General features: G+C 50.9%; 2 protein-coding genes across 4 annotated transcripts in view; one reads left to right on the top strand and one right to left on the bottom strand.

Annotated features, from left to right (window-relative positions):
- nhsb (Nance-Horan syndrome b (congenital cataracts and dental anomalies)) overlaps nucleotides 1–12,092 on the top strand; it is a 54,740-nt gene extending 42,648 nt beyond the window's left edge. The window contains exons 7-12 of one of the 2 annotated variants that reach the window (XM_030376637.1): nucleotides 1,340–1,541; nucleotides 2,242–2,373; nucleotides 2,790–2,942; nucleotides 3,266–6,490; nucleotides 6,975–7,098; nucleotides 7,835–12,092. In XM_030376637.1, coding sequence (XP_030232497.1) covers nucleotides 1,340–1,541; nucleotides 2,242–2,373; nucleotides 2,790–2,942; nucleotides 3,266–6,490; nucleotides 6,975–7,098; nucleotides 7,835–8,504 — 4,506 coding nt within the window. In that variant the 3' untranslated portion in view covers nucleotides 8,505–12,092. The remainder of the gene's footprint in view (nucleotides 1–1,339; nucleotides 1,542–2,241; nucleotides 2,374–2,789; nucleotides 2,943–3,265; nucleotides 6,491–6,974; nucleotides 7,099–7,834) is intronic. The other variant, XM_030376638.1, reaches the window with a different exon arrangement.
- Nucleotides 12,093–12,449: 357 nt separating this feature from the next.
- The window catches only part of scml2 (Scm polycomb group protein like 2), a 22,969-nt gene continuing 17,918 nt past the window's right edge, over nucleotides 12,450–17,500 (bottom strand). For both annotated transcript variants that reach the window (XM_030376688.1, XM_030376689.1), the window contains exons 9-12: nucleotides 16,336–16,506; nucleotides 15,131–15,352; nucleotides 14,409–14,560; nucleotides 12,450–13,971 (exon numbers count right to left, since the gene is read on the bottom strand). In XM_030376688.1, coding sequence (XP_030232548.1) covers nucleotides 13,846–13,971; nucleotides 14,409–14,560; nucleotides 15,131–15,352; nucleotides 16,336–16,506 — 671 coding nt within the window. In that variant the 3' untranslated portion in view covers nucleotides 12,450–13,845. The remainder of the gene's footprint in view (nucleotides 13,972–14,408; nucleotides 14,561–15,130; nucleotides 15,353–16,335; nucleotides 16,507–17,500) is intronic.

Raw genomic sequence — 17,500 nt, 5'->3', positions numbered from 1 at the left:
CACAAACACGTACACACACACACACACACACACCAACACACGCACTCTTCTGACACAGTAGTTTGCGTGTAGACGTTTTACAGCATCTCCATGTTTTACCTGCTCCCTAATTGGGTTTCACTCTGCCAAGGTGTCAGTGCTTTAGCATAATATCAGGGCCAAATACTCTCTTTTCTTGACACTTTTCACTTCAATTTGTGCGGAAGTGTCGGAAATCTTTAATCGTAGCAATGTGAGTGTGAAGTAGTAATACTTATTCTATCTGTGTTAATCAACCTGGAGGTATGTTAATTTAAGTACCCAATGAGTTTGAATTACTTGGGTCTTAAACATATTTTTTTTTTTTATCAATGTCATCTATAGATGTGTGACACTTACTAGCAAATCCTACATGAATGGGAAGGATAGTAGCTGGAATTTGATAGTTTTCTATGCTGCAGGATGGCGACCGTTACTTTTTCCTTAATGACATGTGTCTGATTTCCCTGTTTCGGTCAGAGAAACATTTCACTAAAGCCTCACAAAGTGACCACGTTTTATTATGATGATCCCTGAAACGTTTAAGTCGAGGGGATATTCCATGTCATGTTTGTGTATTGTCCTTCTTCATTAACAACCCCTGTTCTTTTAACCATTCGTCATAACTTCTTCTTGTCCAACTTTTGCTTCATTCATGCATCAATCCACCTTTTTGTTTTGTTTTGCATCCTTGTTTCATAGTCCGACTGCTTTTCCTCACTCATCCCGACTAAATGTTTCATCTTCATGTCCCTGCGTGGAAAGGTATACATGCATGTCAACGTGAGGTCGGTTCGAATTCCTGAAGTCTTGTAGTGTCTGTGTTGTTGTCTCCCTGTCTCACTCAGTCCCATGTACCTTCAACGTTGTGTGTCCACGTTAAGTCTGTCAAATGGTGGCATTGGTAGAATGATTCTGAATCTCTGTATAGCAGACATTTTAGAATTATACTAGAATTTGACACACAGCCAACTGCAGTGTGACAGCTGTTACTGAAGGGACACCGTTCTTCTTGGATCTTTCCTCATATAGAAGAGCACACGTGCGTTGAAAATAGCCAAGTGTGACGACTCCACTTAAAGCCTTTTCCTGTGTTTTAGTGAGAACACAAGTAGGACTGCCTCCTGGGCTAATCACACTCAAACCTGGTGCCATTATGGCCCAATCCCCTTTCTACCCCTTACCCCTACCCCTCCCCCTTGTTTTGAAGGGGTAAGGGGAAGGGGTAAGGGGTAGAAATGGGATTGGGCCTATATCACCCCTTTAAAACGAGCATCTCAGAAACCTCACAAATTATTTTTCCCCGCTGTCTGTTATTTAGCCCGTCTCCACCACTGAAGATGAGGCCAGCGAACCTCCGGGGGGCCACAGAGCCAGGGGCCAGGTCTCCAGGGGTCAGGTCTCCAAGGGCCCCACCACGGCCGACAAGCAGACCAGCTGGTCCAAGGAGTCCCTCTCCACCACGGACCAACAGACCGAACCCACCTCCATCTCCTCCTGCATCATCCCCATTAATGTCACAGGTATCAGCAGTAACTGACGCGCCCGTAGAACTCCGCCAGCAATCCATCGTCGTGAATTATCTTCCAAAGCCATTGAAGACGCCTTTTCCCCATAATGGATCAATTAGAGCGATCGATCGGTAAAGGTCCTGTATATCAAACAGGCAGTCTCGTAAGGAATAGCCACAAGAAGACCGCTGCAAATGCCTTGCCGTGGACCTTGATATCATGGGCAGATATGGCCATATTAACTTTTATGTTCATGTAAACAGATTAGTATTCCTTAGTTTTTACTTTCTGACATGTTTCCACTACTTCCTGCAGTCTTCTCTTCAGGAGAGTCAGCTGTGACGCACGTTGAGTCAGCTGATGCTATAAAGCACCGGCGGTCTTGCCAGAAGGGGCAGGACGGACGGTCCTAAGGAACACTAGTCTGTTGAACCTATAAGTTAATATATCAAGTTAGACTAAATCAATCTTTTTAATTTCGATATGGCCACAATATCAGTATGGGCAAGTATTTTGTGTGAATAACGATGTGTGAGAGGCAAAGCAGACACACAAAATACGGAAGGATTATGGATTCCCTGACCTGAGGGTTCATGGCTACAAAAAAACATCCGGGCGTTGCTTAGGGATGGCCGCCGCAGCGGTCGCGGTGCCGGAGTGCTGGTGTTCACCTTTCCCTCTGTGTCTCCATGCTTGGGTGTGGTTCCTGCAGGCGTGGGCTTCGACAGGGAGGCCAACGCGCGCTGCTCCCTGGTCCACTCCCAGTCGGTGCTGCAGCGGAGGAGGAAGCTGCGGAGGAGGAAGACCATCACGGGGATACCCAAGAGAGTCCAGCAGGACATGGGTACGTCACGTAAGGAACAAAAAACCACAACCGGCCCGTCCCTTCGTTGATAAGAATGTACGACGGGGAGCGGCGATGCGGCCGAAGCCAAGTCCAGGTTGCTCACCATAGCCAACATCAAGGGTGCACAGTTAAATCGAGAACTTTCCAGAAGATTCCCTGCTGGGAGTCAAAAGTGTTTGCCGACACTTAAACCCTGAGGAACGTGTTTCATCCTTGTACTCCTTGGTTCATTCTGCTGGCTATGACTATGACCCGGACTCTGCATAGCCTCCTCCCTTACCCACGCACCCCCCATCAAAGCGTCTGCTAAATTCCGTAAATGTAAATTTCATGTGAATCACTATGTTTGTTTCTCTCTCAAACTCTTAGCCCTCTCTGTCTCTTTTGCCGCCCCCCCCCCCCCCCCACCCCAGATTCGGACGAGTCCCCAGTAGCGAGAGAGAGGACCGTAGGGCTCCATGCAAACGCCCAGCAGCTGGCCCTCTGTCAGGAGGAGCTGTGCCTCTCGGGACGCCTCCATCACACGCGAGACTCCGGCTGCCAAACCGACGACTTCCTCATATCCTGTACGTACCTCCGAAGGCACCCTATAAGGAGTTTGTTGGTCAGAATCTGTCCGCTGTGCTTCACTGGGAAACACTTTCTTCCCGAATTAAAAGAAAAGCATGTTAGATGAATACCGCTGCCAAAGCACCGGCCTTAGACGTGTAGTCGCTGTCCAGGCTCTGTGGCTTTCTGTGGAGGCCGCAAAAGACCAATGAAGACTGAATGGTACTTAATGGACTTATTTGACTGCTTTAATGGTATGATCATGCTCTAGTGTTCCTTATTAGTACATTATTAACAATACTTTAGTTTACTAGTTCTTTTATTTACACTCTCTCTTCAGCCTCGGCAGCACCCTCCAGGCGGCGCATCCGAGCGCAGCGCGGCCACCAGGGCATCCCGGCCTCGCTGTCCCACTCCACGGGGAACATCTCGTCCCTGGGCGACCCGTGCGACGGCACCTACACCAGCACCACCTCCAACGGCATCCGCTTGCGCTCCCGCAGTTTGCCCCGCGAAGGCGGCCGTCTCATGGACAGCGACGACGACGACGACGACGACGACGACGACAACTACGACGACGACGACGAAGACGAGGAGCTGTCGCCCTACGAGGCGGAGGACTTCCTGCCCGGCGGGCCCAGCCCCCGGATGATGATGATGATCATGAAGGACGAGGAGGAGAGCACGGACGACCAGGCGGCCCCCGAGCCCTTGCAGCTGGGCAGCCTGAAGAGGATGCAGCGCTCCGGGGAGCGGGACCGGGGCTGCGGCGGAGGTGGGAGTCCCGAGCACGGCTGGATGGAGAGGGGTCGCTCCCGCCTGCCCCGCAAGGCCGACATGGGCAGCTGCGAGATCTCGTCAAGCTCGGACACTTTCAGCAGCCCCATCCACTCGGCGTCCACCACGGGGGTCCTTGGCGGCCACGTGGACCACAAGGAGGACCACCAGTCGTCCAGCGGCAACTGGAGCGGTTCCAGCTCCACCTGTCCCTCCCAGACCTCGGAGACCATCCCGCCTCCTTCCTCGCCACCCCTCACGGGCTCCTCCCACTGTGACTCCGAGCTGTCACTCAACACTGTGCCCAACGCCATCGACGAAGGCTTCGTCCTGGACACCTCCTACCACTCAGACCTCAGACCTCAGGGCCAGGGCCATCGCTCCAGCTCCTTCACCTCCTCGGCCACGGACCAGCTGGACGACGCCGGGGTCAGTACGGCCAGCGAAGGGGAGTGGACCTACCCGCAGGACCACGACCAGGCAGACCCGGACCAGGACCCGGAGAACAACCAAGGCCGGAGCCTCAAGCCCGGGCTGGAGGACCCGACCTGCTTCACCGACAAGACCAGCAACCCGGAGAAACAGCCTGACTCTCTATACCAGTCGGACACAGAGGGATTTTACTCCTCTGGGCACTTTGGAGAATACAACCAGAGCTACAGAGGACCCATGTACAACTATGCAGACCCAGAGCCTGGCTGTGGCCCACCCAGCACTGTGGTAGCCCCTCTAGCCCATGGAGTTTACAACCAGCCCAAGTCGGACTACAGACTGGGCACGATGACCCTGGGGAGAACCTGCCGTCCACTGAGGAAGTCAAAGGCCAAGCCCCCGCCACCCAAGCGGAGTTCATCCCTGAAGGACCCCGTCGCTACTGTCGACGCGGGGACAGCCGTGGCTGTGGAGCTGGAACAGGAGCAACCAAAGACAGTTAGCGATCAAGACCTCACCTTGTCTTCCAGAGATATGAAGTTGGACCTGGAGCTCGAGCTGGCAGCGCCTCCGGAGCCCCTCCAGACCTCCTGCCTCGTGGCCGAGCCCTTGGGGACCTGGGGGATGGAGCTGAGGGAAACGGTGGACATCGTGGAGCCCATGTCCTTCGGATCCACGGACACACACTCATTCAAAGACGACGGCGCCGTGCAGTCCGACTATGCAGACCTGTGGCTCCACAACCACGAGCTACGGTCCGGCAACGGGGAATACACATCCATGTCCAACTCCAGTACAGCCACCGGCACCACCGTCATGGAGTGCATCAAGTCTCCGGACAGCTCCACCTCGTCTACCGAGAGCCAGACCCCGGCCCCCAACCCACCACCTATAGAGTGCAGGGCCTCCAGCCCCCCTCTGCCCCCCACTGAAGGAGACTTCAAGCTGGGCTCGCCGGAGAAGCTGGCCGGCCTTGCCTCCCCCTCCAGCGGCTACTCCAGCCAATCGGAGACGCCGACGTCGACCTTCCCCTCTTCCTCCGCGGCGTTCTTCCCCGGGCCGCTGTCTCCGACGAGCGGGAAGAGGAAGCCCAAAGTGCCGGAGCGGAAGTCCTCTCTCTCCTCACTGCAGCACTTTCCCCGGGAAGGAAACCCCATGAGCTCTTCCTACAAGAGAGACCCCGACTTCCCCCCTCCTCCCTCCCAGCTGGACCTCCACGTCCTGCACGGCGGACACGCCCGGTACACGCTGGCCCACCGGACGCATCACATGCACACGCTGCACCACAGCAAGCCCCGGATCCTCACCGCCGTGGTCGCGGGCGCTCGGTGCTCGACGGCGGAGAAGCTGAACTCCAACCCGCTGAACTCCAACCCCATCCCGCTGATCCCCAGTGCTAATCTGCTGGCCATCACGCCGTCCGCCCTGCGCGCCGTGCAGCTGCGCTCCGTGGCCCAGCCCCGAGAGGAGAGCTCCGGACCTGCGGAGAAACCAGCGGTCCACAGGTTGGAGACGGCCACCAGGCCCAAGTACGCCCCCAGCGCTACGACGCTGGCGCCGCCTCCGGTCAACACCAGGCCCCTCCCGCCTCGTCGACCGCCTCCCCAAAGACCCTCAGCTCAGGACCACACCTCCTCCCCCGACCACGCCCATCCCCCCTCCCAGCCGCCCGCCCCGCCCCCCCCAGGACGCCACCCAGACGGCCCGCCCCCCTACGAGAGCTTGCGGCTCAGACAGGACCGCTACGGCCCCGGGACCCTCTGGGCCATGTCGGCCTTCAGAACCCGGGTGGAGCCGCTGGCCTGCATCCCCCTGGAGGACTCCCCCCTGCATCGGCCAGTCCCCCGCGCCCCCAACCCCTCCCCGGTGGACCTCCACACACACATCAACTCCCACGTGGAGTTCAGGGGGCTGACGCCCACCTCGGCCCTGAAGCACCCAGAGTTCAGGGTGCTGGGGGAGCGCACGTTCTCCTTGGACGAGGATGAGGAGGAAGAGGAGGAGGAGGAAGAGGAGGAGGAAGAGGAGGAGCCCGCGCCTCCACGGAGGACGTGCGCTCCGGTGTGCTCCGGCAGGATCGGGCCGCGGTCAGACCAGCCTCCGCCCCCGGCGTACTGCCACGCCGCGGGGTACCACTCAGACTCAGGGTCCTGGGCCAGTCCAGCCAAAGTGCCTGGTGCCTCCATGGACACATCGCACCCTTACCCAATCAGCGATGTGCGACTAGCACGGCGGGAACGCGAGGAGGAGGAGGAGGAAGTGACATCAGGTGCTACCCGAAGTGCCCATCAGCATCCGCTGTCTGAGGGCAGGGACGACTCCACCACCCCCGACACGGAGGACTACTTCAGTAAAGGTACGGTGCTAGCATCGCTAGTCTGCATGGTGGCCGACAGCAACAGGTAGATGGTGCAACAGAGCCAGCCCTCACTGAGAACACTCATTTGAATTTTAACACCTTCATAGTTATTAAACATATCTAGATATATCCTGCCTGCATATCTCTAATATTCCAACGGCAGTGTTATTTTAACTATATGACTACTGTATATCAGAAATGAGCTGCTCACTGCAGTTGTGTTGCTGGTAAACACTGGGGGGTCCAATGTTTGTTTATTTAATCAATGATCGATAAAGTCTGGAGGGTTGCAGGGTTGGTATGTTGAAGACCAAACAAAAAGGCGTGTGATAGGGTTCTTGTGTGTTCTGGACCACACCAGACAGCGTGTTACAGGTTTGTTGTGTGTTCTAGACCACACCACACAGCGTGTGATAGAGTGGTTGTGTGTTCTAGATCTAGACCACACCATAGTGTGTGATAGGGTGGTTGTGTTTTCCAGATTCCACACCCAGTGACAATTCCCTGTCGCCAATGATGGACGACTCCAAAGTGGACGATGACATCATGTTCACGTCGCCCAACAAGATGCGGACAACGGAGGACTTATTTGCAATGATACACAGGTTTGACTCTCTCTATCTGTCACTCGGCCTGCTTGCCTGTGTGTGACTCTCTCTCTCTCTCTCTCTCTCTCTCTCTCTCTCTCTCTCTCTCTCTCTCTCTCTCCGCCTGTCTCTGAGTCTCTCTGTCTACATGTCTCAATCCGTCTGTCAATCACTCCGTATGTCTCTGTCTCTCTGTCAGTCTGTCTCTCTGTCTGGCTCTCTCTCTCTCGGTCTAGCTGTCTGTTTGTCTGTCTGGCCGTCCCTCTCTGTCTGCCTGTCTTCCCCTCTCTATCTCTGTCTGTCGCTCTCTTTCTCTCCCCGTCAGTCTCTCCGTTTCTGTCTCTCTCTCTCTCACTCTGTCTCTCTGTAGGTCTGCCTCTCAGCTAGTCTGTCTGTCTGTCAGTCTGTATGTGTCTCTGTTTGTCTGTCTCTCTGACTGTCTGTCCGTCCATCTCTGTCCGTCTGTACTGACTCCACATCGAACACTCTCTGTCTGCCTGTCTGTCCGTCCCTCTCTTTCCGCCTGTACTGACTCCACATCGAACGCTCTCTGTCTGTCTGTCTGTCTGTGTCTCTGTCTGTCTGTCTCTCTGACTGTCTGTCCATCCCTCTCTGTCCGCCTGTACTGACTCCACATCGAACGCTCTCTGTCTGTCTGTCTGTCTGTGTCTCTGTCTGTCTGTCTCTCTGACTGTCTGTCCATCCCTCTCTGTCCGCCTGTACTGACTCCACATCGACCGCCCTCCGCCTGCAGGTCCAAGCGGAAGGTGCTGGGCCGCAAGGACTCCGGGGACATGAGCCTGAAGTCCCGCGTCCTGTGTCCCCCTCCCCCGCCGCCGCCCTGCGTGGTCCCCTCCATCGTCCTCCCCCCCGCCCCCCTCTTCTGCCCCCCCGTGCCCCCGCCCTGCCTCCCTCCTCCGTGCCTGCTGCCCCCCAGCCTGGCCCAGCGGGCGCCCGTCCCCATCTACCGGAGCGCCAAGAAGTCCAGCACCTCCAACGAGGAGTTCAAGCTCCTCCTCCTCCGCAAGGGCAGCCGCACCGACTCCAGCTACCGCATGTCGGCCACCGAGATCCTCAAGAGCCCCATCACGCCCAAGACCCCCGGGGACCCCCTGGAGGGGGGCCGCCCGCCGTCGGCCGACGAGCCCCCCTGCGGCTACCAGCACGAGGGTTCCCCGGGGGTCCCCGGCCTGGAGCCCATCCAGATCCCGGGGCTGTTCCCCAGGGCCAACGCCGAGAGCTTCACCCCCAAGACCCTCCCCCTGTCGGCGGTGTCCAGGCAGGGCCGCTCGCGCATCCCCCCGGTGGCCAACAGCAGCCGCTACAGCACGCGCAGCCGGCTGTACACGGCGCCCATGCAGGCCATCTCCGAGGGGGACACGGAGAACTCAGACGGTAGCCCCCACGACGACAGGTCCTCCTGATCGACCAATCGGATGGCCGCCGCCCTTATAAAAGCTGCATTTTGTCCACCCCCCCCCCCCCCCCACACACACATACCCCCCATGTCCATCGTCTCATCCGTACCCCACACCCCGATACACACACACCACCCGCCACCCCCCCCCCCCCCCCGACCTGAATCTACTGACGTTTCCAAGGAAACAGACGTTGTAGAGGCGGAGGCTCAGTCCACTGTTGCTGATTATCACTAGTTAGAAGTCTGCACTCTCTAGGATCTGAAGTGCGGAAACGCTAACGAGCCTAGGAACTTTATCCAAACGCTCAAAATAAAACGCTCTGTGTTAAATAAGAGCCAGACTGACCTATTTTGATCAAAAAAACATTTTATATGTCAACATTTTGTTAAGTTATGACAAAAAATAGAATTCTTGGGGTTTATGTACATCTCGCATGTAGGTGCAAACGAAAGCACCAACTAATATTTCATCTCATGTGCTGGTGTGGGGATACATGGACGTGTGTGTGTCTGTGTGTATGTGTGTGTGTGACTGCTTTATTATATACAAGAAAAGTTTAATACTGTTTCAACTTTTGGTGCCCAAAGCAGTGACCACCCTGACTGACCCGTGGGAGTGGATGTTCTTAACAACACCAGAACGTTTTTAACAGACAAAAAACATCTTTACCTTACATAAATCCCATCTGCATCGCTGCATCAACGTACAGAGATATTTCAAAAGGTTCATTCTATATTTGCTGAGAGTTAAGGCGGTGTCCTGATGCATGCGTTTTTGTGAGGCAGCCCAGAGAACCCGGTGAAGTCTTTCCTCTCGCATGATTTGGGATGGAGACATCTTGGACTCTCTGGTGGCTTTGTGGGGCGCGTTTTAGGGATTTTAGGAACCATGAATCCTTCACTGTGAAAGGTTTCTGTGAGATTCGCTTAATAAGTTGTCAGTGTTCAGATTTCCGTTTTTCTCATTGTAACCCGTGAGTCTAAAGAGCAAGGGACTTGTCTCCGGACCGGTCGGGTCTCGGACACTCGAAGGCTAATTTAGGACAATCGCACGGTGGCCTTTCTATACTGCAGGTGGTAGCAAGTAGCTTAATTAGCAGTCCTTTAAAACCTGCGGACACAGGCCATGTTCGAAACAGGAAGTGAGGAATACTTTGCGAGACACCAATCGCATGCGTTGCGATCGAGTATAGCAAAACCAAACTGCCTGTCGGCCGCGTCGTTACACATTTAGGGAATTGACAACCTAGTGAAAGATTCTTTGGTAGTTCAAACCGAAGGAACAAAAACGCCGGCCGGCAGAATGCTTTAGAAGAGTTCCCTAATCAACTGGAACGTCAATTTGGAAAATTAAAATTTCCGAAAGCCAACTTCCCTTTTTGCACTTCATGATGGTTCTTAAAAAGAAAAAAATATATTCCTTGAATAGAAAATATATCTTATGAATTTAAGAAAAAAATGTATATTTGTATTGACGTAGTAAAGTAATACTGATGACACATGATGACGCTGACAATGAAGATGAGCCGGGTATCATTTTTATTTGAGTGGATCAGCCCAAGAGAGTAGCAAAGATGAAGAGCTATGGATGATGATGATGATGATGATGATGATGACGACGACGTCACACTATGACATCACGCAATGACATCACATGCCAGTGCTCGTGCTCAGTAGCCCCTCCCCTCTCGCACTTGTCTCTCTCTCCCTCCCTGCACTGACCCAGTAGCATTAGACAGGTGAAAGCGGAACGCCCTACAGCAGGTGTTTTGTTGTTTACACAGCCTCCTGGCTTCACTCAAAAAAAGCAGTGTGGTCATGAAGGGGGTATGGGTGGAGGGGGGAACTATCCTGTTCAAAACGGTTGGGTGGAGCCAGTCAGACGCTCTGCGGCCCCCACCCCACCCACCTCCCCACACACGATGTAGGCTCACACTCACAGACTGAACTTCAATGGAAACGACTCACTGTATTCTGTGAATACCTCCAACACATTACTGTTTCAAATCATGTAGATGCAATGTATAGATAGAACACTAGGATAGATAGGTAGGTAAATAGATAGATCCCCACTAACAATTGTTTAATACTCAGCGAATCCGGATTGCAGAGCTGACACTGTGTAAGATAGGAGGGAAAAAAAGAACCGATGAACAAGAATCCATCATCACGAAAGTCGCTGACGCACTCTCATCCCCGTTTACCGTTTCTGTTTGTCTGTTGTATTTTCTATTGCATGCAATAAGTAAAACATAAAGAATAACCAGAAGAATAACACAACGGACACCACCGGTATTTTCTGATCTGAAGGATGTCTCTGTGCCGACGAGAATATAAGATATCGTACATTTGCGTTTTTAAATGTTCCCAGTTCAACGGTTTGTTCTGTCTCTGTACAACCTGGCGGATCCTGTTCTGTATAGTTGTGCTCACAAACAGGGGTTTATCTTGTACTGTATATCTTTACTCATTGGACAATCATGGGGGGGGGGGGGGGGGGGGGGGGGGGTGTTTAGGAGGAGAGTGAAAAAGAAGAAGAGGAAGGAGAGAATAAGTCTTGAGAGATCTTGGTACTGAACCAATGGTGCTGCGTTCAAGTCTCACTGGAGTGCTGGAAACGGGAGCGCTTTGAACTAAAGAAATAACTAACGACACTTAACCTGGATAATATATCACTAATCTCTTGAATTACTAATATTGTGAATATAACACAAGTACTACGATAATTCTTCCCTATTGGTTTAGTAGAGCTGAAATCATGTAAGAGGCTGAATCTGTCCAGGGGGGTAGCCGTCATTGATGGAGCTGGTTAAACATGTCTTAGTCCTTAAACTTAAACACTCATTGACAGCTATTGAGAATTTGTTAGCAATTTTTAGTTTTCCTACCTGCACCTGAGAACCGCGAAGAGAAAACGTAAGAACCTAAAAGGTTTCCATCAAAGGGAGACCAGAATCAGGTCTCCTTTTTCCCGCCTCTTTACGTCATCGACACTTGGGTAGGGGGATGTGATCCACCAATGAACAGCCTTGTCAATCTGTCTCTGTTCTAGGCCCCTATTGTTTCCCCCCGTCATCGGAAAACACACAATCCACCCGGTAAGGTGTGAGAGGAGCAGAATCGACTTTTATCCAAAGGTGTACAGCGTGGAATAATGCCAGCCAGACATGGGAAGAGTTAACAAGTGAAGGCGGTGTAACTGTCCATTTAAAAAAAGAACAAGATGCTCCATGTTTAAAACTCTAGCCAGATCAGATTTGAAACAGATTTGAATCACTTTTGTATTTTTGTATAAACCTGTAAATATATTTTTAAAGAAAAAAAAAGTTGCAGATTCTTTCTTTTGTAAAAAATTAAATAAAAAAGAGTGAGCTAGAGAGAAAGAGACAAAGTTTTTCAAAGTTTACATGACTAATTCCAAGCCTTTGTATGTTTTTGAGCTGTGAAACACCTAGTCTTGGATTATTTATTTTTTGGGGGGTACAACATTGTGAAGAGTCCATTATTCTATATCTTATTAATTTGAACAGCTCATCAGGCTTAGTAACTGTGCATAGAAAAAGCCAATAAATGTGATTGCGTTGAAATTCAATGCACTCTTGTCTGTTCATTTATTTTTCGAAGTACATGTAGTAGACCTATACGGCCTCTGGGTGCCAATGTTTCCTCTGTTATCTATTATTCACCACACCGAAACTGTTTCCATCCCGTTACTGCCATTTACGAAAGATACATCTAGATTTAGAAATAAGTGGTCATCGTGAATATTGAAACTTTTGAGTTTCGTGTTGAACACGAAAATACGCTACATTTTCATCATATTAAAAAAATATCGTCACATATAACAGATCAAGTAACTCTACATGTTAGACATCACACATACAAAATGCTTATGATTACAGATTAATTATAAAAGAATAGGAATTATTAATAATTGTTGAAACACTGACATTTTGTAAAATGTTTAATTGTGTGGATGCATATAAAACGTATGAAACACATTTTCAACAATAAAACATGATTATATGTATCCATTGTTTTTAAGGCAAAATAATATAATAACAATAATATATTTATGTATAACTGCTGGGCATGCAGTATGGCAATGAACACAAAATGTTGGCAATGTTTCAAATCAAATTAATTCTATACAATGAGGCCTATCAAAACCTGAGTTTCACCTTAAAGCAGGACAGCTTCAAGTATTGTAACTTCTCAACAGTGAGGTCGAAACGCAACAAACGCTACAAGAGAAAACAGATTGTCGGGAAAAAACAATCAAAATCAAGCAAAAACATGGTTCTGAAATGTTCCGAAAACGAGCACTTCCTCCATTATGAACGGATAAATAGGCTACTTCAAGACTAGCACATGTACGCTGTTATCTTATTAACCTGTAGATATCTGAGGTTGCACACAAATCCATTGCAGGCAGAACAACAACAAAAAAAACATTTACACTCGCTTGATACAGAAGTAAAAAAAAATGTATAAAAACAACTTTTCAACATATCTATTTACAAAACAGTTTCTCTCGTTCGGATTATATCGGGGCGTTCTGAACCGTTTCATAAGCTATCCTTTTACATTTGTAACCACCTTTGTTTTTATCTGTCCACGCTGAAAGAGAAACATCTGACCTGGAACATCTTACAGGAAGAGAACAGGCACACTTAAATATTTCAGATACTAGATGTACTAGAATAGATCACAAGATATCTACACATACTAACGTGTTTACACGGAAAGAATATGAAGCTCAGAAGAGTGGTCTCCTTCGCATCATAACGTCTGCGGGGTGTGTGTCATCTCATTCAGGATCTGGTCGTCCTTGTGGTCCTATCTTCGCCTGCTCGGCTGAAAACAGTTCCTGCGGTCGAGTATGGAAGCCATCGGTCAAGTGTTGTGTTATTGCATTTAAAACCCTACAGCACATGGTCTAGTGTCCACCAACAGAGCGGTCTGAACACTGCGGTACCAGGCCTTTCCCTCCTGGGGTCACTGAGTCCTTTCTGAAGTTCTTTCCGGAAGAAAATGTCCAATGCCAGCATTTTGTCATCCCATGGGACGCGGTGTGTGTGCGTGTGTCTGTATATGTGTGTGTGTCTGTATATGTGTCTATATGTGTGTGTGTGTGTGTCTGTGTGCGTCTGTGTGTGTCTGTATATGTGTGTGTGTCTGTATATGTGTGTATATGTGTGTGTGTCTGTGTGTCTGTGTGTGTGTGTGTGAGAGAGAGAGACAGGGCGCGGCAGAGCTGCGCCGAGATTGTGTTATAGAGCATAGTTGTTTTGTGGGTGTGTCCGGTCGGAAAAACACACGCCCACAGGAAGTGAGGTCGCCCTCTAAGGTTTGGCCTGCTTGAGCTTCTCAATGTGGTGGCAGAGTTTGAGGGCGGGGCCAAGCTTCAGGCCCATGTACTTCATGATGACATCACTGCGGAGCAGCATCAACGCCTTGCCGTCAATCTCCTGCAGAGAGTAGGAGAGGGGGGGAAGAGGAGGGGAGGGTGAGAGAGGAGAGAGGAAGAGTGTTGAGAAAAGGAGAAAGAAACAGGTGAGGAAAGGAGAGGAGAGGAGAACAGGTCCAATCGCTTTGATCAAAGCAGACATTAAGAAGTGCGTTAATGGGCTTCAACTGAAGGCTGACAATCAAGGGCCATCAGCTGTCGTTATCAGAGCGTTGGCCAGAAAGTCCCCGGATTGAGTTGCATAAAATACTTTTTATTGCAAATACCCAAGCCTGTGTCTTCATGGCGCTGTGGTTTCAGACAGGAAGGGCCCCTACCACCTCTCTTTTCGGTTCAGTTTTCTCACACGTTTCTACCCCAACCCGACTGCGTCTCACGCGTCCGGGGCCCGATGCGTGCGACCAGGCGGGTGGGAACTGAGACCCCCCCTCAACTCACGTGTTTCCTGAACAGCTCGACGTGGGGCCCGAGCGTCTGGGGGTCCGCCTCCTGCACAAACCGGATGACGTCATCGACCGACCAGGACGCCGCGGCGGACCCCGCCCCCTCCCGGTCCTGGGTCATGTGATCAGGTCCCGTCGTCGAGCTAGCTGCTTAGTGACAATAAACAAAACGATTCACACTGCAGTGTGCAGAAGGGAGCGTGTATGCAAAGCGTCTCTGTGTGGGTCAGTCCGTGTGCCCTCTGGCGGCTGGGGGATGAGGAAGCACTATTTGCATGTCAAAGGTGTACTCTGTGTTCCTGCTCCTTGTTTACACCACATGGATCGCGTTCAAATCAGATGTTATGTTTACCCTCCCGTCTTTCCACAACCAAACTACTATCAGTGTATTCAAAGAGAGCATGTTCCAGGACTAACAACTAACTTGGTGGACAAAAATACCATGATAAGTGTGACGTTATCTTTTTAAGGATCAATTTATTCTTCTCTATGCATTATGATAGAGTGAAATAGAAAGTAAGGTATGGGAGAGAGAGAGGGGAGGACATAAAGCGAAGGAACCCGGGCAGGAATCGAACCCGGGTCGCTGCAGTAAGGACTGAGCCACCATGGCGCCCCTTGAGTGTAAGGTAAATGCGATGTTAATGTACTGCTGATGGAACGTTTCTGAACGGAAAGCCAGAATGCCTTCTGCGTTGGCCGTGGCGCGAGGCCTACCCTCGACGCGGCGGTGGATGTGCGGGGGTCCCAGGTCGGGGGGGTTGGAGCTGAGCGTCCTCTGGGGGGGCGTGGCGCGGGCGTGGGGCGTGTAGAAGGGCCGCTCCGTCTGCGGCGAGCGGTACTCCGACTGCGTGCGGAGGGAGCGGCCGCTGGCGGCGGACACCATGTCCGTCTTGGAGTCCTCCCCTGAGAGGCCGTTCTCCCCGTGGTGGAGGGGTTCTGATGGCGGGGGGGTAAAACAGGGGGGTAAATGACTCGATGTTGGCGGAGTTGGACTCAGCAGTATATGGAGTTTCAGTTCATGAAGAACAAACACATTCCAAACCTGAAATGGGTAACCATTAAAAGTATTGCAAATAAATGTTTAACTACTCCGTCTCATTAATTATAAATATACTATCTCTCTCTCTCTCCTTCTCTCTATTTAGGTTATCTACATTATACATCAATAGTTAGTGTCGTGGAAATATTAATCGTAACTATAATATACAAATGTATGGCCTAAAATGTATATATATCTTGTTTGTATAATTACTACTCAAAGGAAAAGGGATTTGTATACATTCTTCTTGGACCTAGAGATACCTCCCTTCCTCTCTCTAATTGAAAGTTGTCAAGTTTGTTTTGCATTGCCACTGTAGCCACGGAGTATGATACTAAGGCCATGACAATTGACTGACCCCTTTGTTGTGTAGATTCCTTTAACTGACTTAGAGACATGCCCACTACATCCATAGTGTATTGCAAAGTAACTGACGTCAGGTCAGCCATGGCCATCCCTAAACTCTCCAAGATGGTCCCTCCCCCCTCACCTTTGTTTCCATTGTATTTACTACCTATGATGGTCTCCCTGTAAGAATCATGCACACCCATTGTCTCAGTGAATGTATGTTTGGTCGTCTTGCCAGTATCTCCCCATGATCATGCTCTAAAATGAAATCAAATACTTTGCTGTCCAAACTGTGCCAAAAATAAGTTATGCCTCATCAGATAGATAAGAAATATCGATCTCTATACAGTATACATACCACTTTGTGAACGCTTTCATCTGAACTACCTTACAGTATACCACGAGTGCAAACACTCTTCGCATGCACGGCGCCAGTTGGAATGGAACTCCTAACCCTGCAGGGTGTGGCGAGGCCCTCCCCCCACCAGACGCACCCCCGGTGGGACCCGTGCGGGGGGTCCCGGGGACTCACCGCTCTTGGTGCGCTCGTAGAGCTGGCTCTTGGCCTGCGGGCTGAAGGGCTGGGAGCTGAACAGGCAGTCGCTCTGCAGGTGCTGGCACAGCGTCTCCAGGAAGCGCAGCACGGACGAGGTGCTCGAGGCCGACGGCAGCTTCACGTAGCGGATACCGTGGTCCGAGCGCACTGGGGGACACACACATACACACACGGGGAACACACACACACACGCACACACACACACACACGGAGCAAAGACATAATGGTTAGACTGGCAGCATGACCATCCATCATCCGCACATCCATCCATCACGTCATCTGTCAATCTGTGTGTGTGTGTGTGTGTGTGTGTGTGTGTGTGTGTGTGTGTGTGTGTGTGTGTGTGTGTGTGTGTGTGTGTGTGTGTGTGTGTGTGTGTGTGTGTGTGTGTGTGTGTGTGTGTGTTGATTGGACTCCGGGGCTGGGTGGGGCGGCTGCACACCTGTGTGCATTGTGCAATCAATGCACACAGGATGAACTGGCCGTCTCCACACACCCAGCGGATCTCTGACATATCGGGAGATTACATCCGCCCAGACTGCACCCAGGGTTCCAACTCCGCAATAAACTGGTTTTTCATCAAGTCAATTCAATTTAATTCATGTGTCATTTTAAGGTCACGACTTAAAATAAAAAAATAAAAATAAACGATATGGAAACCGACCACCCTAGAACTTCCAATAACCCTGCACACACAAACACACACACACACACAACACACACACACACACACACACACACACACACACACACACACACACACACACACACACACACACACACACACACACACACACACACACACACACACCTCCCTTTACACACACTAGACACACCATACAGTATGGCGACACATTAGTGCCATAATTCACTAATGTGATAAAAGATGCATTCGGGCGTATTATATTATTCCACACACGTAGATATTAACTGCGAGCGCGCAAATGATCTCTGCGCGCGCAAAACAGCCTCTCGTGCGCGCAAATTACCTCAGCGCGCGCAAAACCTCTCGCGAAAGATGTTTTTACGCTCTCGCTGGAATTTAATTTTGGCACTATGGGGGAGGGAACCAAGGCAGGGCGGGCTTTCCTATGATTGGCCGTTTCTGAAGCGCGATATTTGATTGACAGCCCTCCTCACT

Source organism: Gadus morhua, chromosome 14 (genome assembly GCF_902167405.1).
Source record: "Gadus morhua chromosome 14, gadMor3.0, whole genome shotgun sequence".
NCBI lineage: Eukaryota > Metazoa > Chordata > Actinopteri > Gadiformes > Gadidae > Gadus > Gadus morhua.
The sequence above is the reverse complement of the archived record's forward strand: the minus strand, read 5'-3'. Positions and strand labels throughout refer to the sequence as shown.